At 47.0% G+C, this 25,000-nt stretch overlaps 1 protein-coding gene across 1 annotated transcript in view; it reads left to right on the forward strand.

Moving 5' to 3' along the window:
- The window catches only part of camta2 (calmodulin binding transcription activator 2), a 38,555-nt gene that overhangs the window by 11,269 nt on the left and 2,286 nt on the right, over window positions 1-25,000 (forward strand). The window contains 18 exon segments of the mRNA XM_083788983.1: window positions 1,079-1,193; window positions 2,542-2,812; window positions 4,218-4,580; window positions 5,770-6,485; window positions 7,476-7,737; window positions 8,189-8,315; window positions 8,661-8,798; window positions 9,974-10,149; window positions 11,020-11,207; window positions 13,749-13,827; window positions 14,545-15,139; window positions 16,371-16,568; window positions 19,171-19,532; window positions 19,776-19,960; window positions 21,175-21,379; window positions 22,157-22,228; window positions 22,810-22,949; window positions 24,621-24,695. Of these exon segments, the coding sequence (XP_083645109.1) occupies window positions 1,079-1,193; window positions 2,542-2,812; window positions 4,218-4,580; window positions 5,770-6,485; window positions 7,476-7,737; window positions 8,189-8,315; window positions 8,661-8,798; window positions 9,974-10,149; window positions 11,020-11,207; window positions 13,749-13,827; window positions 14,545-15,139; window positions 16,371-16,568; window positions 19,171-19,532; window positions 19,776-19,960; window positions 21,175-21,379; window positions 22,157-22,228; window positions 22,810-22,949; window positions 24,621-24,695 (4,267 nt within the window).

Below are 25,000 nucleotides of genomic sequence, written 5' to 3' on the forward strand. Positions count from 1 at the left end.
TGTCTGTGCACGTCAGGTACACACACACACACACACACACACACACACACACACACACACACACACACACACACACACACACACACACACACACACACACACACACAAACACACACTTCTTCACTGCTGGGTGTTTTTTTAGGATCAGATGAATGATGTGCTGTTTAACTGTTTTTTTAGGATCAGATGAATGATGTGCTGTTTAACTTAAACTTACAGTAACTGCAATGTTTTTGGCTGTTTAGGATCAGTGCAACGTTGAGCTTATACAATGCACATTGCATGCGTAGCGTTAGCGTAGCATAGTGCAAGGCGAGCCATCCGCCACTGCCTGCCAGGCTGATTTGAATGTAAAACACTGTCATTCAGAGAAAAACATCTATAAGGATCCGCGGCAACAGCATTGCTTTCTGGCCGCCATCTTGCACCGAAAGGGAAATTCTTGGCCGAATACCAAATATCCCATTTTGACCTGAGATCAGATTCATACGAGGTTTCCGCCGGACACACACTGGTCTGATGAACCCATTCTGACCTGAGATCAGATTCTAAAAATGTCAGTCGCTCTTCGATTTTTCAAAAATAGCAGACCTACAAGCTCGTATCGCGCCACTCGGTGGCGCGATATGAGCTTGTAGATCTGCTATTTTTAAATAGCTAAAGCATAACATGATGCCAACACCAAAATGGGTGCCCGGTCAGAATGGGATATAGGAAACAGTTGGCCGAAAACCGAATATCCGAATATGATTAATATTATATATCTTTTTTCCTACCATTGCTGTCATGGCCGTACCTTTAAAGCTACCTGATTTATGGCAAAATAAATGGTTATGGCAAAACCTAACTTAAATAATAATCACTATTATGGGTCCATAAAACATTTATTCAGCTCTTTTGAATGCATTAATTGCATACACTATTCGTTGATATATCTTCTGCCTATTCGGGCCGAAACCGAATAGGCCAAAAACACGCTGTTTATCTTCTATATGTATGTTTATGTGTGTGTGTGTGTGCATGTGTGGATGCATGTTTATTTGTGTGCGTGCATGTGTGTGTATGTGTGCGTGCACAGTGTCGTCAGGAGCTCACAGGTGTAACAGCACCAAGCATCGCATCATCTCCCCCAAACTGCCGCCCTGCTCCCCCCCCGAGCCCCGAGATAGCCCCGAGACAGCCCTGCCCACTACGTGAGTACACACACACTCATGCATGCACACACACACACTCACGCTGCACGCACGTGCGCGCGCACACGCACACGCACATTCCTGAGACAATCTTTTGATGACCGGTGGAGTCAAAGTGACAGCAGGCGTTTTGTTTTCAAAGGAGACAAAAAACGCCATGGGCGAGACTAGCCCTGGAACATGACTGCCATGATGATTATCATGACAGTCATGCAGAAACTTTGCCCTGTTTTTTGCGCTCGCTGCATTTACAAGATTTACGTATATATAAACATTCAGATTTCAAATATAAAGTACTCACAAAGTGTCCCACGGGTGTTAGTTAGTAGCAGCGCCAGCGATTAGAATTGCTGCGTCCCGCGTTGTTAAATAAAAAGCATTTTTGTCCGAGCTCCCCGGCTACTTTTTTCAAACGGGGTTCGTTTGGGAAATCCACAGTTGCACACCGGGAGCGCACTCGCCTATTAGTCTGTATTGGCAGGGCGGTCAGCGTACCTATATCGAACACACCGAGTGCCACCCTCCTCCCGACCGATAGGGGCGCGTAGTTGAAAGCCAATGGCAAAATAACAGCTCGGATAAAAATGCTTTTTATTAAACAACGCGGGATGCAGAAATTCTAATCGCTGGCGCTGCTACTAACTAACACCCGTGGGACACTTTGTGAGTACTTTATATTTGAAATGCGAATGTTTATATATTTTAATTCTTTGTAAATGTAGCGTTCGCAAAAACCAGGGTGAAGTTGCGTCATGACTCTCGTATGAATACGAGAGTCATGAATCATGCCATGGGCGAGACATGCATGAGAACTGCAATACTGTACGTTGTATTTTGGCTAAACAATAAGAGTGCAGAGGGGCGGGGGGGAGACAGTCCGCCCAGAAATGCCCAGAAATGCACACACTGTAGGTCTCAGTGTTTCAGGTTAGAATTAGGCTATCCTCTAGACTATAGACTAGAGAGTTAGGCTTATATAGGGTTAGGGTTAGTGTGCTCTAGAGATGAGGATTACAATGTGCCGGCGAAAACAGGTAGAGCTCGGGTGAGTAGGATACGGGTGAAGAGTTTACCGGGGAGATGGAGAGGAGGAGTGTGATGCCTCTGTGGTTGCTGCAGGTCAGCTGATCTCCCTTTCGCTTCCAGAAGGGTAAATGGTAAATGGTGCATTTATATAGCGCCTTTATCCAAGGCGCTTTACGTAGATTCACATGCATTACATTCACCCATTCAAGGGAAGTATAATGCCAGTCATCAGGCGTTCCTGGTTACAATGATAGTTAGAAAAAGAGCGCCATCTATACAAAAAAACCCTTTGGCAGTGAGTGACGTGTTTCTCCTCCTTCAGCACCTCCTCCTCCACCAACGGTTTCTACGGCGACCGCCCACCGGGGGGCGTGGCCGCGCTGATCGTCATGACGACTGCTCCCCCGGCCCCCCCTCCCCCCTCCTCCTCCTCCTCCTCTAAGACCCCGCCCCTCCCTTCCATCATGCCCCTCCCCTTGCTCCTCCCCTCCCCAGTCCTCCTCTCCTCTCCCCCCCCTGCCCCTGCTCCTACACCCACCCCCACAGCGGCGGTGACCTTCGACCCGGACTCCTTCCTCAACTCGCCCAAACAGGTCAGTACAAGTAAGACGCGCAAACGCGGGAAGCGAACGCAGCTCGTGTGTGTGTGGTTGTGTGTGTGTGTGTGTGTGTTACAGCTGCGCCCTGTGTGTGTGTGTGTGTGTGTGTGTGTGTGTGTGTGTGTGTGTGTGTGTGTGTGTGTGTGTGTGTGTGTGTGCTACAGCTGCGCCCTCTGGTGGCGGGCGGGTGGTGCAACAGCGGGACAGACACACACATACACAGACATTCAGCCCTTGCTGTCATAGTAAGTGGCTCACTGCGTTCGCAACAACCACAGCTGAACCGCTGGTGCATAACCTCTATATTATCAACAGTGCCCCCCCAGTGTACCTCTTTTTCAGAAGCGTAGCGAAGTCCATTCCCATCTAGGCAAGCGTTGCCTTGCCTCGGTACCAGGCTTTCATTTTTGTTGGTGCAAAAATGTAAAGCCTGGAGGAACGCATTGGCCGCTCTGGTCTAAAAGTGGGAGTCAACCCTTCCGGGCGGGCGTCGCTCCAAATTATGTGACGTAGCGCTGCACTAGGGGGGAGAGGAGGAGGGGCCGGGGGTGACGGACAGATCGATGAGATCCAATCAGGGCGTGCGCAAATCTGAGCCGCAACCCGCCCCTCTAGACCAGAAACCTAACACGTTAGCTCAGGCTAAGCGTTGCCAGACCTTTGCCTCTCGCAATTTTCAAATGCTGCCGTCATTCAGTCTGGAGCGACGGAAGCTCTATCATGAGAGAGCGATGAAGCCTCCTCCCCACTTCCGTTTAGTCTTTACAGTCACGCAGATCAGCGTAGAGTCGCTGCTTCTTCGCCTGGAGAGGAGCCAGCTTAGGTGGTTCAGGCATCTGGTTAGGATGCCACTCGAGCGTCTCCACAGGGAGCTCCTCGATGCACGTCCCACTGGGAAGAGACCCCCGGGGCGGACCAAGGAGCAGATGGAGAGATACATCTCCACACTGGCCCCAAGGAGGAAGTTACTAATATTGCTCTGGACAGGGAAGTCTGGAGCTCTCTGGTGCAGCTGTTGGACCAACCAAGGCCCATTATTTATTTGGCATTTGAGCCACGGACCACCATTGGATGACATTTGGCCTCTCAGACCCAAAACGTTGAATATTTTCTTGTCGTTGGATAAGGTTTTGTCCATGTGTATTGATGTTGGTACAATAAGGAGAGATAACATTTTACGCTCTCAAGAGTTACAGATCTATAAGGGTTACCAACTCTCCATCATTTAGCTGGGGACCACCTGGAATCCCCTCAAGGACCACTGGTGGTCCCCAGACCACTGGTTGAAAACCACTGCTTTATTGTGTATCCTTGATGCTTCCTAAATTAGAATGAACATGATGTAACTTGTTTCTTTCTTACTTATCAGACATCTAACAAAATCTAATCAAATCAACAGGGCCAGACGTATGGCTTAGGGCCTCCGCTAAGCCCCACCCCTTCCTCCTCCTCCCCCTCCTCTTCTAACCCCTCCCCTCTTCCGCCGGCCCCTCCCACCGGCTCGCCCTCCCCTCCTCGGCCACTCCCCCTCTCGCTCTCTCCTCCCTCCTCCTCTCTATCTCTCTCACCCCCCTCCTCTCTCTCCTCTCTCTCCTCATCTCTCTCCGAAACCCCACCCGCTGCCTCCCTCTCTCTCTCTCTAAGCCCCTCCCTCCCTCCTCCACCTCCAATCATGTCATTCTGCGTGGAGCTGGGACCGCCTCCGGGACCTCTAGCTCCTCCCCCTCTGGTGGAGGAGAGAAGCAAGCAGGCCCGACTCCAGGTGAGTCTTTTCTGTTTTTTTTTTAACCCATTCTGACCGGGCACCCATTTTGGTGTTGGCATCATGTTATGCTTTAGCTATTGAAATATAGCAGATCTACAAGCTCATATCGCGCCACCGAGTGGCGCGCTACGAGCTTGTAGGTCTGCTATTTTTGAAAAATCGAAGAACGACTGACATTTTCTAGAATCTGATCTCAGGGTCAGAATGGGTCAATCAGACCAGTGTGTGTCCAGTGGAAACCTCGTATGAATCTGATCTCAGGTCAGAATGGGTTTAATGCCACGATATTAGGATAGAATCACAAAGTTCAGAATAGATTTTTGTTTATGTATTTTTTGTATTTGTTTTTGGTTTTTTCATGTCAAATAGACTGACTGATGTTATCTGGCTGCATTGAAGTGTATGATTGAACTTTTCATGGCTTGTATTGTTTAGATTTATTTTTTAATGTTCTAGTATAATAAAAGAAAAGTAACCTGGGTAACAATAATTGCAATACATTTAAGAATCCCAATATAAATTGATACGGCGCCCTAGGTATCAAACTATGATGACAACACGTGAGCTTGTAGAAATAAGAGCGTATCAGATGCGCTCTTTACAGGTCTGTTTTATCATCTATAACCCATTCTGACCTGAGATCAGATTCACACGAGGTTTCCACTGGACACACACTGGTCTGATTAACCCATTCTGACCTGAGATCAGATTCTAAAAATGTCAGTCGTTCTTCGATTTTTCAAAAAATAGCAGACCTACAAGCTCGTATCGCGCCACTCGGTGGCGCGATATGAGCTTGTAGATCTGCTATTTTTAAATAGCTAAAGCATAACATGATGCTGACACCAAAATGGGTGCCCGTTCAGAATGGGATAAAAGGGTTTAAGTGTTTTATCATCTATAAAAGGGTTGAAGTGTGAATTTGCAGCTCAACTAATTCATCCTATATTGTATTTCGCGGGACAATTTCGCGGGACAATTTCACCATAAATCGTTATTATCCTTTATCGTGATAGAAAACAACAAAAATTTGTAGTTTTCTATCACGATAAAGGATAATAACGATTATCGTCCCAAGACTATTCATTATACATGTGATAATGTATCATATCTGTGGGCCCAATACTATCATTTAAGTAATTATTATCTTGAATATTTAATTAAATTCTTGACTGTTTTCTTTCAGGAAAGCCCCGCCCCATCCCTGCTGTCGCCGGGGCAACAGACAGGAAGTAGCGTTGCCGCCTCTCTGATGCTGGTTGGCCCGGCCACGCCCCCTCAGCCGCAGCCGGCCAATCACATGACGCTTCTGCCGGGACACGGTCTACAACAGAGCCCGCTACCGTCTTTCCCGACAGCCAATCAGGGAAGGAAGGAGAGAGCGAGGGAGGAGGAGGAGAGAGAGAGGCAGAAAACGAGTCAGCCCTTCCCGCCCTTCTTCGCTATTAACCCCAATGCTAGGAATGCTAACACTAGCCTGGCTACTAGCGTCCATCATGCTAACCCAGCCGCCGCCAACCTGAGGAACGCTAACGGCGTTAACAGCCTGGCGATCGGCGGCCTGAGGAACGCTAGCACTACTAGCCTCGTCAGCCACGCTAGCCCGGCTGCCACGGTCAACCCTAGGAGCGCTAGCAGCACTAGCCTGGTCGGCGCCACCCACACTAACGGAGCCGCGGTCGGCCTAGGAAACGGTACCAATAGCCTGTTTAACCACCAGGCCAACACCACCGCCGCCGCCGTCAACGGGGCTAGCGTTAGCGTCCGCACTAGTCCCGGCGGCGGCTCCCCCGCCGCCGTGCGTGTCAAGGAGGAGAGGGGGCGGGGCTACGACCACCGGGAGGACACGCCCATGGATACGACACACTCGGAGGCGGAGCCTAGCGGTGTGGAGCACGGAGGGTAAGCCAGCCTGTCGCAATTATTACATCATCGCCTGATCGCAATTATTTGAGACAGTCGCAATTATTTTTGAATAATCGTCAATCGTTTCCATGATGAAAAATACATTTTCAGAAATAGCAGATGGTGTTGTGTTGTAAGCTTGTAGATCAGCTTGTGGATCAACTATCTCCGCTAAAATATATATTAAATGTGTCAGTGATTTCTTTGTATGTGTAAGCTTGTGTCTTATCTTATCTGCCCTTATGTGCAATTTGTGATTATGAAGCCTAAACGGCAAACAGAAATACAAATTGTAACGTTCTAATGTTCAATGCAAAAAAATAAACACAAATCGTCTTAATTAGGGATGCACAGAATATTCGGCCACCGAAACTATTCGGCCGAATATTCCGTATTCGGTTCGGTTGATTTTAGAGCCGAAACCGACTAGTCAATGAACCGGGGTCACCTTTCATAACCTACTGTTTTGATTTTAGAGCTGAAACCGACTAGTCAATGAACCGGGGTCACCTTTCATAACCTACTGTTTGATTTTAGAGCTGAAACCGACTAGTCAATGAACCGGGGTCACCTTTCATAACCTACTGTTTGATTTTAGAGCTGAAACCGACTAGTCAATGAACCGGGGTCACCTTTCATAACCTACTGTTTGATTTTAGAGCCGAAACCGACTAGTCAATGAACCGGGGTCACCTTTCATAACCTACTGTTTTGTTGTGACGACGTGGTCAAAATGTAATCATGTATTTTGCCAATATCATGTAGCTCTGCAACAAATGTATGGCTATGACACAAAAACTATTAAAAATAAATAAATGATAGCCTATAATTATAATATTAATCATATTCGGCTAATTCGTTATTCACTGTTTTCTATATTCGGTATTCGGTTTCGGGCAAGAATTTCCCATTCGGTGTATCCCTAGTTTTAGTTTTGTGTGACAACAATCAATGGCCAACGTAGATGTTTGTGATGGTGACTGACAGGCCGAGCGGAGGAGGGGAGGAGCATAATCTGGGCGACATCTCGTTCGACAGCCAGTTCCCCGACCTCATCTCTGAGCTCATCACGGAGGGGGGTGCTAGCCTCGCCCCCAGCCCCGCCTCCAGCCTGATGGGGGTGGGGCTTCGCTACATGGTCCCGCCCTCCCCCTTCCTGCCCTTCCCCCCACTTCCCCCTCCCCCCTCCTCCTCCGATGGCCGCCTGGCGACCATCACCGACTTCTCGCCGGAGTGGTCCTACCCTGAGGTGAGAATAATAATCGTTATTATTAATATAGTTTGCACACAAGTTGAGGGGCGATTAACCCATTCTGACCGGGCTCCCATTTTGGTGTCAGCATCATGTTATGCTTTAGCTATTTAAAAATAGCAGATCTACAAGCTCATAGCGCGCCACCGAGTGGCGCGCTACGAGCTTGTAGGTCTGCTATTTTTGAAAAATCAAAGAACGACTGACATTTTTAGAATCTGATCTCAGGTCAGAATGGGTTAAGCAGGCATATTTTCACGCCCGTGGCTGACTAGACCTGGATTGTGGTGATCTCTGCAGTGGTGTGGAACGCGTGTGTCGCATTTGAACATTTGACAGACAGACAGACAGACAGACAGACAGACAGAGACTTGGTGCATTTATAGATGTGTGTGTGTGTGTGTGTGTGTGTGTGTGTGTGTGTGTGTGTGTGTGTGTGTGTGTGTAGGGAGGCGTCAAGGTGCTCATAACAGGGCCGTGGTCAGAGCTCTCGGAGCGTTACTCCAGCGTGTTCGATCAGAGCGCCGTTCCTGCCTCCCTCATCCAGCCTGGAGTCCTGAGGTGTTACTGTCCTGGTATGTGACGTTTGACATCTTTGTTTGAGGTGTTACTGTCCTGGTATGTGACGTTTGACATCTTTGTTTGTCATGGCAAAATGATTAGACATTTGGTTAATTAGATTGAGTGAATAGTTTTGAACAAGCAGTTTTGAAAAAGCAGAGAAATCACCATTGGAGTGTGTGTGTGTGTGTGTGTGTGTGTGTGTGTGTGTGTGTGTGTGTGTGCGTGTGCGTGTGCGTGTGCGTGTGCGTGTGCGTGTGCGCGTGCGCGTGCGCGTGTGCGCGTGCGCGTGCGCGTGCGCGTGTGTGTGTGCGTGTGCGTGTGCGTGTGTGTGTGTGTGTGTGTGTGTGCGTGCACAGCTCACTCAGCAGGTTTGGTGTGTCTGCGTGTCATAGACTCGTCAGGCTGCGTATCCTCTTCCGTTCTGTTCGAGTATCGAGCACGAAACTCCGCCTCCTTACAGCGGAGCTGTCAGCTAGACTGGCTCTCATTGGATGGTAAGAAACAAACCCCGCCTCCTGTTGATGTATTTTTTATAAATAATTTTATCCCACGATTTTGCAACCCATTTTTCACCCAGTGTCAATTATCTACGGTAATCAATGTAATCCTGGGCGCTACACCTCCTCTGCCAACCTGGGGGGAAGGCAGAGGACTGACCTCATGCTTCCTTCTATGCATGAGGAGTCGAAGCCACTTCTTTTCACCTGTCAGGGGGGAGTTTCCCCCGGCCGGACGTAGCACGTGGAAGGAACACGTTCCATTCCGCACATCAGGCTGGCCATGGGGGAGGTAGTTTAGAGACCAGGATTACTGCCTGTTTTTTGTGAGGGTAGGCCTACCTACCCTATGGGGACACGGGGAGAACATGCAAACTCCACACAGAAAGACTCGGGTATGGGCACTGATGACGTGGAGGAGAGAACACGCCCCCAGTGCCCACAGCGTCCCCAACGGGAATTGAACCCAGGACCCTCTAGCTGTGAGGCAACAGCACTACCGACTGTGCCACCATGCGCCCCTAGGGAGTGTTGATTCTGGCAGCACGAAATAAACACATGCTGTCAGCTAGACTGGCTGTCATTGGATGGTAGGGACTAAATAAACACATGCTGTCAGCTAGACTGGCTGTCATTGGATGGTAGGGAAATAAACACATGCTGTCAGCTAGACTGGCTGTCATTGGATGGTAGGGAACGCCTCGTTTCTCAACCATTACCCTCAGGTCCTCCAATGCTGGCCTACTTGAAGTGCCTAAAAGAATGTGCACAAAAAAGTATGGTGAGGCAGCTTTTTGCTTCTATGGCCCAACAGCCTGGAATAAACTTCCATTCGAGCTCAGACACGCACCCTCTGTAGACATTTTTAAATCTCAACTCAAGACTCACCTCTTCACCCTTACTTTTAGTTGAGTTTTATTTTTATTTTTTATGTGTTTTTATTTATTTTATGTTCTTATATTCGGTTTTGTTCTCTGCTATTGTTCTATCATTTTAACTACTTGTGTTTTATTGTATTTTATTTTTGTGTCCTGCCCTGTGAAGCACTTTGAGCTGCATTTATGTATGTATTTTACTTCCGGGGGGCTCGTTTCACACCGCTGTCGTGTTCAGATGAATCATTATTATATTTTATATTACGGATATTATATTATAATATTTCATTTTTATAGATAATCAGTTCAGAGTGTGCATCTTGGAGCGCTTGGAACAAATGGAACAGCGGATGGTTCAGATGAATCATCACAACAACAACAATCAGCGACAACAGCAAACACAACAAAATGGCTGCCAGATGGCCACGCCCCCTCCTCCTCCCCCCCCGCACACCGCTGAAGACCGCACCCAGGTGAGGCAACACGTGCGCACACACACACACACACACACACACACACACACACACACACACGCACACGCACGCGCACACACACACACACGCACACACATTTTACTGCCACAATTGTTTCAGTCACCTGACGTTTGAGCAGTTTTTACTTATCAGCGATTAGACTGCTGAACAAGAGCTACGTCTGATGCACAGACTGGACTGATTCATGCTTTAACTGCCATGATGAGCCTGCCGTGCACAACCCACGTTTTTCACTCACCTTACTTGTAATGTGATGTGACGATAAAGATTGATTCTCTGATTCAGTCCAGATCATTTCAGCCAGATATATTTTATTTTAAGGACCAACAACTCATTGGCCTATAGAACTGGAGGTGAAATTGGCTAGTTTATGTTAGCCGCCATCTTTTTATAAGTCACCCGAAAACTGACATTTTGTAACTACTTTAACCCATTCTGAACGGGAACCCATTTTGGTGTCAGCATCATGTTATGCTTTAGCTATTGAAAAATAGCAGATCTACAAGCTCGTAGCGCGCCACTCGGTGGCGCGCTACGAGCTTGTAGGTCTGCTATTTTTTTGAAAAATCGAAGAGTGACTGACATTTTTTTTAATCTGATCTCAGGTCAGAATGGGTTAAGTTATGAGCCGTGGTTACATCGCCGTTTTGAACAAAAAACTAAATCTGGGATTCATTCATGTCATTTTGGTGAAATTACATTACTTACGTCTGTCTGTCTGTCTGTCTGTCTGTCTCTCTACCTGTCTGTATGTCTGTCTGCCTGTCTGTCTGTCTGTCTGTCTGTCTGTCTGTCTCTCTACCTGTCTACCTGTCTGTATGTCTGCCTGCCTGCCTGTCTGTCTGTCAGTCGTCTCAGTGGTTTGAGAGGAGGATCGTGGGGGTGTGTCAGAGGATGATAGAGGGCGGGGCTTGGAGGAGAGGAGGGGGCGTGGCCGAGAGGCTGTGTGGGCCCGCCCCCCACCGAGGAATGACCCTGCTGCACCTCGCTGCCGCGCAGGGATACGCCCACTTGATACGCACACTGCAGTACTGGAGGTACACATACAACACTTATGATACGCACACTGCAGTACTGGAGGTACACATACAACACTTATGATACGCACACTGCAGTACTGGAGGTACACATACAACACTTATGATACGCACGCTGCAGTACTGGAGGTACACATACAACACTTATGATACGCACGCTGCAGTACTGGAGGTACACATACAACACTTATGATACGCACGCTGCAGTACTGGAGGTACACATACAACACTTACAATGTAGGCATTTAGCAGACGCTCTCCATAGTGATTTACAGTACTGGAGGTACACATACAACACTTACCATGGAGGCATTTAGCAGACGCTCTCCATAGTGATTTACAGTACTGGAGGTACACATACAACACTTACCATGGAGGCATTTAGCAGACGCTCTCCATAGTGATTTACAGTAAGCAAGAACAACACATGGTAAATGGTAAATGGTGCATTTATATAGCGCCTTTATCCAAGGCGCTTTACAGAGATTGTGCATTACATTCACCCATTCATACACCGATGGCAGCGGAAACCATGCAAGGTACCAACTAGCACATCGGGAGCAATTAGGGGTTCAGTGTCTTGCTCAAGGACACTTCGACAGTAACTCTGGGGGAGCCCGGGTTCGAACTGGCAACCTTACGGTTACCATCCAGGCACTCTACCCCTGAGCCACCGCCGCCCCTGGTAATACATGTACGTCAGGCAGTCAGGCAGTCAGGCAGCCTCTGTAGACATTTTTAAAGCTCAGCTCAAGACCCACCTCTACAACATTGCTTTTAATTGATCTTTTATTTTTATTTTTTGTTATTCATGTCCTCACTGTATTGCATTACTGCTTGTTTTTGTTAATGTCGTTGCCTTGCTTTTCTTTTATTCTCCATTGTTCTGTAAAGCACTTTGAGCTGCATTTCATGTCATGAAAGGTGCTATACAAATAAAGTTTTATTATTATTATTATTAAATACATAGAAATAGTCATCAAGGAATCATAAGTAAACCAAGAAGAACCTATCATCAGTCTAGCCTAGAATATTTGTACAACTATAGAGTGCTATGTCTACATAGAATGCTATTATGCAATTTACATGAGTTTACCTTTTTACATACGCCTGTAAGGTCATCGAGGCTAGGGCAAGTGCTACGGGCTAAGATGGAGTCTGAAGAGGTGGGAGTTCTTAGCCTCGGGAACACAGACGTTTTTATTTCCAGGAAGAAAGAAAAAAAGTCTAGGCAAAAACCCATTAAATTGTGGCATACAGTAGCGCGAAACGGATGGTCTGCAGCTTTATTCAATTGACACACACTCTCTCTCTCCGTCTCTGTATAATTAATCAGGCTCATCTGCTGCAGGTGCGTCTAGTTTCTGCCGGCGGATCCTGCCGGGAGATGCCTATACCATAGAAAGCATAGGTCTGTTCCAGTCTAGGAGATGCCTATACCATAGAAAGCATAGGTCTGTTTCCAGATGCCTATACCATAGAAAGCATAGGTCTGTTCCAGTCTAGGAGATGCCTATACCATAGAAAGCATAGGTCTGTTCCAGTCTAGGAGATGCCTCTACCATAGAAAGCATAGGTCTGTTCCAGTCTAGGAGATGCCTCTACCATAGAAAGCATAGGTCTGTTCCAGGCTAGGAGATGCCTATACCATAGAAAGTAGGGCTGTCAAAAAAAATCGATTCGAGTTAGAATCGCGATTCTAATGCCGTCCGATTCAGAATCGATTCTCTTTTTTTTTTTTGCACAAATGTACCTGTACCTGACAGGTACATGGGTACCTGGGTTTCTGCATAGTGCATTTACTACCAGCTAAGCTAAGCCTGCCAATTGTATTTATTTTACACCTGTTTTAATACTAATGTATTGTTCTGGTATTGAGTGAGAAGAGATTTTGTAACTTTTGTACTGGTTAAAATTTGTGCAAGCTAAATAAATGAGACATGTTCTTACTCTTGGATTTAACCTTTGTGTGTTTAAATCATTCAGTTGATAAAACCTTTACAATTATACAAGCTTTTTACTAAATGTACTCTGCTTTCATGCCAGAAGACTGGAGTAGATCATGCTAAAATTCTATTTAATTGTTTTTAATAAAAATTAAAAAACTGCTTTAGAATCGAAAAAAAATCTTTTTTGAATCGAGAATCGGAAAAATCGAAAAGATCGTTTTTGAATCGAATCGTCACCCCAAGAATCGGAATCGAATCGAATCGTGGGACACCTAAAGATTTGCAGCCCTAATAGAAAGCATAGGTCTGTTTCCAGGCTAGCAGGTTCTGACCTCATAACCCCAAAACAACGGATGTAAACGTAGGATGTCTCGTTGGAAAGACGAGTCTGTCTTCTTTCCACCACAAAAAACCCCCCAAAATATTGTAATCCTGCTTTACCCGATCTGTAGGCTGCTTTGAAACGTGGACTTCTCCCATAACTGTGTGTGTGTGTGTGTGTGTGTGTGTGTGTGTGTGTGTGTGTGTGTGTGTGTGTGTGTGTGTGTGTGTGTGTGTGTGTGTGCGTGCGCATGTGCGTGTGCGTTTGTAGGAGTGTGAACAGCGACAGTCTGGAGTTGGAACAGGAAGTGGACCCTTTGAACGTAGACCACTTCTCCTGCACCCCCCTGGTAACGCACACACTATATAAGTCAAGTAGAGAAGGGTCCATTTGGTTACCTAGCATCTGCATTACTTAATTTACAAGAAGTCTATACACAATTAGAGAATAGAATAATTGTTATTTTGATTTGAGTTTGCCTGTTATCTCTCCTTATGGTACCAACATCAATACAGCCTGTTATCTCTCCTTATGGTACCAACATCAATACAGCCTGTTATCTCTCCTAATGGTACCAACATCAATACAGCCTGTTATCTCTCCTTATGGTACCAACATCAATACAGCCTGTTATCTCTCCTAATGGTACCAACATCAATACAGCCTGTTATCTCTCCTTATGGTACCAACATCAATACAGCCTGTTATCTCTCCTTATGGTACCAACATCAATACAGCCTGTTATCTCTCCTTATGGTACCAACATCAATACAGCCTGTTATCTCTCCTTATGGTACCAACATCAATACAGCATGGAATTGTGGACAAAATCATATCCAACGTTAACAAAATATTCTTTAGTTTTGGGTCTGAGAGGCTAAATGTCATCAAATGGTGGTCCGTGGCTCAAATGAACAAAAAATAATGGACCTTGATGTGAAAAAGGTTGAAAACCACTGACTTAACGTCTTTTCCAGATGTTGACATACATTGTGCGGTGTGTGTGTGTGTGTGTGTGTGTGTGTGTGTGTGTGTGTGTGTGTGTGTGTGTGTTTCTTTCCCCCAGATGTGGGCGTGCGCGCTAGGCCACCAGGGGGCGGCAGAGACGCTGTACCTGTGGAGGGCGTCTGCTCTCGGCCTTCCTGATTCGCTGGGCCGCCTGCCACTCGCCGTGGCGCGCTCCCGAGGCCACACCCACCTGGCCTGCGCACTAGAGCGGCTGCACACGCAGCGCACGCGCACACCAGAGGACGCGCACGGCACACAGCGCACACACACGCCAGAAGATGTGCACAGCACACAGCACACGCCAGAAGACGTGCACAGCCCACAGCGCACACACACGCCAGAGGACGTGCACACGCAGCGCACGCACGCACACACGCCAGAGGACGTGCACGGCACACAGCGCACACAGCGCACACATACACGGCGCACGCGCGCGCAACGCACGCCCGAGGAGATACACACTCAACGCACACACACTCCGGAGGCGCCACTGCCGCTGAACACGGACACACACACGGCGGTCAGGGACACACACACACCCATGAGAGAGACACACACGCCCGTGAGAGACACGCACACACCGGTCAGGGACACACACACACCCGTCTCTCCGCAGCCGCAGATGTCTCCGCTGTCTACAAGCCCAGACACAGGTAACACACACACACACACACACACACACACACACACACACACACACACACACACACACACAGTTTAACTATTGTTTTCCACCTGCCCAAACTAAATTAATTTCTGATCGCCCTGCACTCCTACAGACATAACCCTCTCCTTGTTATATTGTTATATTGTTATATTGGTATATTGGTATATTCAGTGATTTCACTCAAAAAACTTTAGGTTTCGTTTTTGGCTGTGGGACCCAGCCTTTCGTCCAATCAGGATAGAGAGTCAAAAACGAAACCTAAGGTTTTTTGACCCCCAGGGGTTAACTGGGGACAGGGAGGAACTCCTTATATGGCCAGCACACTCTATAGTAGGGAGGATTATCACAGCAAAACAAAAAAATAAGTGATGTTTGAATTAAGTGAAATCACTGAATATACCTTTAAGTCAACATATAACATTATGTGGTGATATAACAATTAGGGCTGCAAGTAGCGATTTTTTTTAAACGATTCATCGGATTATGGCACTTATTTGGTACTCCCTTCTTTCTCTCTCTATGTCTCTCTCTCCTCTCTCTCTATGTCTCTCTCCTCTCTCTCTCCTCTATCTCTCTGTCGCTCTCTCTGTCGCTCTCTATGTCTCTCTCTCCTCTCTCTCTGTCTCTCTCTCTCTCTTTCTCTCTATATCTCTCTCTCCTCTCTCTCTCTGTCTCTCTCTATGTCTCTCTCTGTCTCTCTCTCTGTCTCTCTATGTCTCTATCTCTATGTCTCTCTCTCTGTCTCTCTCTCTGTCTCTCTCTATGTCTCTCTCTCCTCTCTCTCTCTGTCTCTCTCTCTGTCTCTCTCTATGTCTCTCTCTCCTCTCTCTCTCTGTCTCTCTCTCTCTTTCTCTCTATGTCTCTCTCTATGTCTCTCTCTCTGTCTCTCTCTCTGTCTCTCTCTATGTCTCTCTCTCTGTCTCTCTCTATGTCTCTCTCTCTGTCTCTCTCTCTCTGTCTCTCTCTATGTCTCTCTCTCCTCTCTCTCTCTGTCTCTCTCTCTCTTTCTCTCTATGTCTCTCTCTATGTCTCTCTCTATGTCTCTCTCTATGTCTCTCTCTCTGTCTCTCTCTATGTCTCTCCTCTCTCTCTCTGTCTCTCTCTCTCTATGTCTCTCTCTCTGTCTCTCTCTCTCTATGTCTCTCTCTCCTCTCTCTCTCTGTCTCTCTCTATGTCTCTCTCTCCTCTCTCTCTCTGTCTCTCTCTCTCTCTCTCAGGTCTCAGTTCGTCCAGTTCCCTCCCCTCCCCCGGTGACCCCTCCTCCCCCTCGCCAAGCTCCGCCTACTCCAGTGGCCCCGCCCCCATGGACACCTCTCCCTCCCTCTCCCCCTCCTCCCCCCTCCCCCCTCCCCACCAGGGCTGGGCCGGCTCCGAGGACGATGAGGGCCAATCGGATTTGGGCACAGGTGACCACGGTGAGTAACCGCTGTTGATTGGATGCTGGCTTCGTTGATTGATTGAACACTTCGTTGACTAGTGTGTTAATTCTGAACGGGCACCCATTTTGGTGTCAGTATCATGTTATGCTTTAGCTATTGAAAAATAGCAGATCTACAAGCTCATATCGCGCCACCGAGTGGCGCGATACGAGCTTGTAGGTCTGCTATTTTTTGAAAAATCGAAGAACGACTGACATTTTTTAGAATCTGATCTCAGGTCAGAATGGGTTCATCAGACCAGTGTGTGTCCGGTGGAAAACCTCGTATGAATCTGATCTCAGGTCAGAATGGGTTTAATCAGACCAGTGTGTGTCCGGCGGAAACCTCGTATGAATCTGATCTCAGGTCAGAATGGGTTCATCAGACCAGTGTGTGTCCAGTGGAAAACCTCGTATGAATCTGATCTCAGGTCAGAATGGGTTAACCCCTGTCCTCCCCTTGCCAGGCTTATTTTGTACTGAATTACGTTTGAAGTGGTCCCACAATAGCACGATGGCGCCCCAGACCGTTATGTGGTAATGAGAGCCATTTGCTGGGAATTCGCCCCAAAAGAATCTGTGTCCATGTAATCCCTTTTATTGTCACTAAGTTGTAGAAATAGTGATTTTTGACCAGCTTTGATCAGATTTTTTCTTTTTTTTTTTTTTTTAAGATATTGTTTTTGCGGCTTACGCCTTTTATTGGTTTATGAAGGGACAGACAGTAGGCTGACAGGAAACGGGAGAGAGATGGGGGGGGGGAAGACATGCAGTAAAGGCCGTGTCGGGCTCGGGAGTCGAACCCGCGGCACACTGCGACTGGATTACCAGTCAGGTGCCCAGACCGTTACGCCACGGCCTGGGCTGATCAGATTGATTTTTTTTATTTTTTCTTTCAACATGGTTGTGTTTAATCCTTTCATTAGAAATGCAGCAATGTAGAAAACGGATTTCTCTATTTATTTTTAATTTTTCCTTATGAAGATTACTGAAATCTCAAAAAGGTGGGCATAATAAGCTTCGGCTTCAGCCCTTTCCTTTGTATCATGACAACCCTTTTCCTTGTATGTAATAATGTTGGATAAACCATGACCGAGACAAATAAACTATCTATCTATCTATCTATCTATCTATCTAATCCCTAGTTGGGAGTCAATTAGCTTCACTACGCCCCACTCCTTCTCACCCATTGAGATGGATGTTAAATTTCTCCATGTAAATATTCGATCATTCCAGTAGCAAGAGCTTCAGAATGTATTCTAAATCTACGGCTGGCCGTCCGTACGGCGTAACAAGGGTCACAAGCTAAATCGTTTGGGAACCGCTAGTTTAGGGTTAGCGTTAGTCTCGTGTTGCCCAGACTGTTTTGCCTCTCGCAATTTTCAAATGCTTCCGTCATACAGTCTGGACTAGAGCAACGGAAGCTCTAAATGCTTCCGTCATACAGTCTAGACTAGAGCAACGGAAGCTCTAAATGCTTCCGTCATACAGTCTAGACTAGAGCAACGGAAGCTCTAAATGCTTCCGTCATACAGTCTAGACTAGAGCAACGGAAGCTTCCGTCATACAGTCTAGACTAGAGCAACGGAAGCTTCCGTCATACAGTCTAGACTAGAGCAACGGAAGCTTCCGTCATACAGTCTAGACTAGAGCAACGGAAGCTTCCGTCATACAGTCTAGACTAGAGCAACGGAAGCTTCCGTCATACAGTCTAGACTAGAGCAACGGAAGCTTCCGTCATACAGTCTAGACTAGAGCAACGGAAGCTTCCGTCATACAGTCTAGACTAGAGCAACGGAAGCTTCCGTCATACAGTCTAGACTAGAGCAACGGAAGCTTCCGTCATACAGTCTAGACTAGAGCAACGGAAGCTCTTATCACGAGCAAACAATGAAGCGGAAGTTGAGCCTCCTCCTCCCCACTTAACCGTCCTCACAGTCACACAAATTTATCCTAATATAAATATAAACCATCTAAGCATATATAGCTTGTTGCTTAGCAGAAATGGAAATAATAAAATACTATGTAAAGATATTGATATAACGGGAAATGGCAGCTTCCTTAATGGGATTTGGGGAGATGTAGTTCCTCTATATCAGGGGTACTCAACTGGCGGACCACCTCTTTGCGGACCACCGCAGTTAATAATATAAATAACATCAGATGGTACATTTCTCATGTGAAATTGCTGCAAAGGCCCCCAAAATGTCCCCCAAGGGCCCCCAAAATGTCCCCCAAGGCCCCCAAAATGTCACCCAAGGGCCCCCAAAATTCTGGCGCGCGCTATGCGCGCGCGCAGTGTGGCCTGCCAGGGCGTATAACTCCCGGCCTGATTTGGAGTTCCACTCCGGGCCTGCACTCTGCACCCCATTATTGGTTGGTTGGAAGGGGATCTGATTTGTATAAGCTTGGCTTGACCATACTAAACGGGCATAGAGCCCCGCTCTCCGATGGACGCCGCGCATGGGACCGGACCTCGGTCTTGTGGACCTTCATCATTTCTAGTTGAGGAGCCCTGCTCTATATAGCATTGGGAGAACACGACTAGGGTTCAGGGTTAGCGTTGGCTTTCAGTAACGTGTTCTTTCTTCTGACCGTAGGCGGCGTGACCCCGCCCCCCAGGAGAAACAGGGCGTCGCCGCCTCTCTTCCTCATGGACTATGAGAACGACGACCCCTCCCCCCCCACCGCGCACACACACCACACACACCACACACACCCTGCCCACACACACCCTGCCCACACACACCCTGCCCACACACACCCTGCCCACACACACCCTGCCCACACACACCCTGCCCACACACACCCTGCCCACACACACCCTGCCCACACACACCCTGCCCACACACACACACACCCACAGGGCCGCCGTCCTCTGTCTCCGAGGTCGCTGGAGGAGCAGCTGTTGAGTTACCGCCGAGAGAACGAGGAGAACGAGGAAGAGAACATACCCACGCAGGTAAGAACCGCACGCGCGCGCACACACACACGCACACGCACACGCACACACACGAGGAAGAGAACATACCCACGCAGGTAAGAACCGCACGCGCACACACACACACACAAGCACACGTGTAAGCACCGGCAGTGTGAAACCGCGTCGGAGGTTTTTGGTGGCAGTCTGGATGGAGTTGATCAAAAATAATTCGGTACGGATTTGAATTATGTAAATGAGCAGCGAAACTGTCGAAACTTCCAGGTTGACATGGCGACGCTGGCGGAGCAGATCATCGAGGCCACGCCCGAGCGAATCAAACAGGAGGATTTCCCCAGAGGGGCGGAGTCACCACTGAGAGAGAGGCGGGACAATCCGGCAATCGCAGACCCCTGGTTGGCTACCTACCTGGAAACGGTCGACACCCACTCACTGGCCCCGCCCCCCAGGTAACTTTTACTTTTAAGAGATTTTTTTACCTGGGCCAAATATGTACCGAATATAAGACGACTCTGATTATATGACGACCCCCATTTTTTTGTATAGACTAATATGTGTGTAGACTAATACCGGTGTGTCTTTTAGAAATTCACATCACAATAGCGTACCAGAGTAAACAAGCAGTACAGTAACAAAAATGTATAATTAAATAAGAAAATAAACTGTAGTCTTTTGGTATTTCTTATACCAGTAACAGTCAGGCTATAGGCCTATATCTCATGTACCGTAAAGTTAGTTCCTACCTGCCAATGTTGAAAGGGGGACAGGTTAAAGGGTGAGACAGCCAATGTTGAAAGGGGGACAGGTTAAAGGGTGAGACAGCCAATGTTGAAAGGGGGACAGGTTAAAGGGTGAGACAGCCAATGTTGAAAGGGGGACAGGTTAAAGGGTGAGACAGCCAATGTTGAAAGGGGGACAGGTTAAAGGGTGAGACAGCCAATGTTGAAAGGGGGACAGGTTAAAGGGTGAGACAGCCTAGCGTTGTTGAAAGGGGGACAGGTTAAAGGGTGAGACAGCCTAGCGTTGTTGAAAGGGGTACAGGTTAAAGGGTGAGACAGCCTAGCGTTGTTGAAAGGGGGACAGGTTAAAGGGTGAGACAGCCTAGCGTTGTTGAAAGGGGGACAGGTTAAAGGGTGAGACAGCCTAGCGTTGTCGTCCTACACGGGTTGTGCAAGAACGCGCTGTGATTGGCCAGTAGCCACTTTGAGTGGCTACTAGTCGGGGGGGGGGGGGGGGGGGGGGGGAAACACTCTCGCCAGAACATGATTTGCTATTCTCTGCCTATCGGGTCGCAACTCGAACGGCCCTGAGTCTCGACTCTAGCGAACTTCACAACTCAACTCAAGTTGGCTCGTGATGGCGAGCCTGTGTTGGTTGGAGTTGAATAAAGAAGGCATCATAACTTCTCTGTTCTTTGGTTAACTTGGCCATCTTTTGAACCACTCTGTTGGAGACGGTCACGTCCTTCATTCCTTCATAACACTGGTCTCAAATACCCCGTTTTATAGGATATTTTCATATGGGGTTTGTTTAAATTGTGTGTGTGTGTGTGTGTGTGTGTGTGTGTGTGTGTGTGTGTGTGTGTGTGTGTGTGTGTGTGTGTGTGTGTGTGTGTGTGTGTGTGTGTGTGTGTGTGTGTGTGTGTGTGTGTGTGTGTGTGTAGGCGTGTGTGCCCCCCCTCCCCCCTCAGCGCCCTGGCACTCCAGAGGTTAAGACCACCCTCTTCGGCGGCGTGGGCGGAGTTTCTGAACGCCTCGTCCAATGGGAGGATGGAAAGAGACTTCGCCCTGCTGACGCTCACCGACAGCGAGCAGCGTGAGCTCTACGAGGCGGCGCGCGTCATCCAATCAGCATTCAGAAGATACAAGGTACTTTATACAGTCATCCAATCAGCATTCAGAAGATACATGGTACTTTATACAGTCATCCAATCAGCATTCAGAAAATACATGGTACTTTTTACAGTCATCCAATCAGCTTTCAGAAGATACAAGGTACTTTATAGCAGTGGTGGAAAGTACTGCACTACCATTTTGAGGTATCTGTACTTTACTTGAGCATTTCCAATATTCAATACTTTAACTTCTACTTCACTAGATCTCGGTTCCAAATATTGTACTTTTACTCCACTTCATTCATTTGACAGCTTTCGTTACTATTTACTTTGTAGATTTAGATTATTATTACAAGTCATACATTACCCAGCCTATATATGCATTTTGGCCATTTGAAAATGGCAGATCTACAAACTCAATGCGTGGCGATGTGACACATTGTGAGCTTGTAGATGTGCTATTTTCCCATAGAGTTAGAAATAATAGGGACGGCACCGGAATTCCCCTCCCGTCCACTTGCATGGAGTTGAATTCCTCTCTCCAAAAGGGGTGGGCTCTGCCCAATTTGGGCCTAAAACGTCTCTAGAATTGCACTCATGAACGCGCCGGGCCGAAAGCACTGCACACCGCCACTGTCGAGTACGACTTCTTTCAGGAGTGGGCGGAGCATAGCGTGCGTTGGCTCGGGCTGCAGTGCCTACGATCGGCCAGCATGTCCATTTGGCTTCAAACCTTAAAGGGTGTGTGTGTGTGTGTGTGTGTGTGTGTCTTTCAGGCTCATAGGTTAAAGGTTGTGACCTTGTGTTTCAGGGTCGGAGGTTAAAGGAACAACAGGACATGGCTGCAGCCGTGATCCAGAGATGTTACAGGAAGTACAAACAGGTAGGGTTGTGTGTGTGCGTGTGTGTGTGTGTGTGTGTGTGTGTGTGTGTGTGTGTGTGCGTGCATGTGTGCGTGCATGTGTGCATGTGCGTGCATGTGTGTGTGTGCGTTGCGTCTGTGCGTGTGCGTGCATGTGTGCGTTGTGCGTGCGTCTGTGCGAGCACCTGGTTGTTTGTTTGTCTCACCCCTCTTTTTGGATTTTCAAAAATAAGAAGTACGGCCCCCATGAGTGAGTGTGTGTGTGTGTGTGTGTGTGTGTGTGTGTGTGTGTGTGTGTGTGTGTGTGTGTGTTAAATTAACTAACATGCTTCGTGTCTCTCTGTCTGAATGCTGCTCTCTCTTGTTAGCTAACATGGATAGCACTGAAGGTAATATATCTGACTACTAGATGTCACTGTAGTGCACTCGCTATGTGTGTGTGTGTGTGTGTGTGTGTGTGTGTGTGTGTGTGTGTGTGTGTGTGTGTGTGCGCGCGTGCGCGCACGTGTGTGTGACTGTGTGTGCGTGTGTGTGAGCATACATGCGCGTGCTGACTCTTTTACCGTATAAGGAGTTGTATGTCATGTGACTGTTGTCCGCAGTACGCGCTGTACAAGAAGATGACGGAGGCGGCCATCTTGATCCAGTCCAAGTTCCGATCGTACTACGAACAGAAACGCTTCCAGCAGAGTCGCCGAGCGGCCGTGCTCATTCAGCAGTACTACCGGAGTTACCGAATAAAGTACGTATTCTATATGTATGCTACCGGAGTAGCCTCGGAAACCACGTGCCTATTTATTTCAAGGAAGAGACAAATAAAACCCTGGGCGCAAGATTCATGAGAATTGGCATACATACGGGTGGGAGTGGACCTTGTATTTTCACTAACAAAACATACACATATTGCTTTTGGATTAATGACACATGCTCATGTTGCATTCATCTATTTCTGCGGTCTAAATCTAGTGCAACGACGTGCATGCAGCCAAAATGGCGATTGCAAAGTCAATATAACTCACCTTAACACATTCTGACCGGGCACCCATTTTGGTGTCGGCATCATGTTGTGCTTTAGCTATTTAAAAATAGCAGATCTACAAGCTCATATCGCGCCACCGAGTGGCGCGATACGAGCTTGTAGGTCTGCTATTTTTGAAAGAAATCGAAGAACGACTGACATTTTTAGAATCTGATCTCAGGTCAGAATGGGTTAATCAGACCAGTGTGTGTCCGGCGGAAACCTCGTATGAATCTGATCTCAGGTCAGAATGGGTTAACACATTCAGACCGCACGACGTGTGGAAACGTCATAGTTAATCCAACCGACTTGATTGCGATGACGTGTGTACACCTAGCGCTTTTTCATTGATATCAAACTAAAAAGCTAAAAAGTATGAAGTATGCTGTTGAAGTTTGGAAGCACTTGTTTTCAGTAAAGCAACCTCCTGCCGCCTCCTGCATTATGTGCAAATTCAAATCAGGTGGCACGCAGGTCCGTTGAGTGATATTCAACGACCACTTACAAACTCCAGCACAGCATAACATGTCTACAGTATATGTCAGCATCGCAGTGATGCAGTACATGTCAGCATCACTCCCAATCTTCCGCCGTAGTCTGAAAACCCACCTTTTCAGACTCCATCATGGCCCATAGCACTTACCCCACTTACCCTAACCCCTTAGATAGCATTTCTGTTGGCTTAGATAGCATCTGATACAGACTTATAGCATGTTATGTAGACGGCACTATAATTGCATTGTATATAGTCATAGCACGCCATAGTACATATGTATAGCATAGTAGTATATATATATAGTTTATATGTATAGTCTCATAATATAGATATTCCACTGTTACTTTCTTAGCTTACGCATGTTTTATGATAAATGCTTTTGTGATGTATTCCCATGCTTTTGTTCTTGATTATTGTAAATCGCTCTGGATTAAGAGCGTCTGATAAATGCCTAAATTGTAAATGTCATGGATTTTGACGAATCAAACACTGATAGAAAGAGGGTAATTCAAGCTTTTCGTACAGCTGCAATGTTGGTGAGTTTGACGTTTAATACAATCAGACAGGACTTTTCTGTTTGGATGAATGGGCTGTCAAAGGGAAACTGCACCTAGTTACCACCTAGCAGGCAAGATGGCCGCTGTCTGCAAATGGTCAATTATGAAGCGCTTTGAGCTCTTGGAAAAGCGCTGTAAAAATGTAATTCAGTATCACATGTATTTATACACCTATATACCCAACAATACTACCGAAGTTATCACATCAAGTAAGATAAATAGTAAATGCGTTTATTGATAGATCTATCAGTACATTATTTATCAATACTTGACATGTTTATCAGTTTGATGTATCGTTTGTATTGAATGAATATGTAATGTGTGTGTGTGTGTGCTTTCTAGGGGTGCGTTTCTCACTAAGAAACAGGACCAGGCAGCCAGAAAGATTATGAAGTTTCTACGACGATGTCGCCACAGGTAACATTATATTATTATTATTATTATTATTATTATTATTATTATTATTATAATAATACTAATTATTATTATTATTAGTGTTGTAATAATAATAATAATAATTATTATTATTAATATGCCCCAAAAGAGAAAGCTATAAGCAATATACACAATGAGCTATATAAACATTGATGAAATTCACTGCTGGACTTTATGGCGTTGGTAGACTGGAGATGACGCCAGCTCTTTGTTGTTACGCTGATTGGCTGAAGGGGTTGTCTGTCAACACTGTGGTCCCCTAACCAGAGTCAGGCTCCATTGGGGAG

Source organism: Protomyctophum parallelum, assembly GCF_964188405.1.
Source record: "Protomyctophum parallelum genome assembly, chromosome: 18".
In the NCBI taxonomy this organism is placed as follows: Eukaryota; Metazoa; Chordata; class Actinopteri; order Myctophiformes; family Myctophidae; genus Protomyctophum; species Protomyctophum parallelum.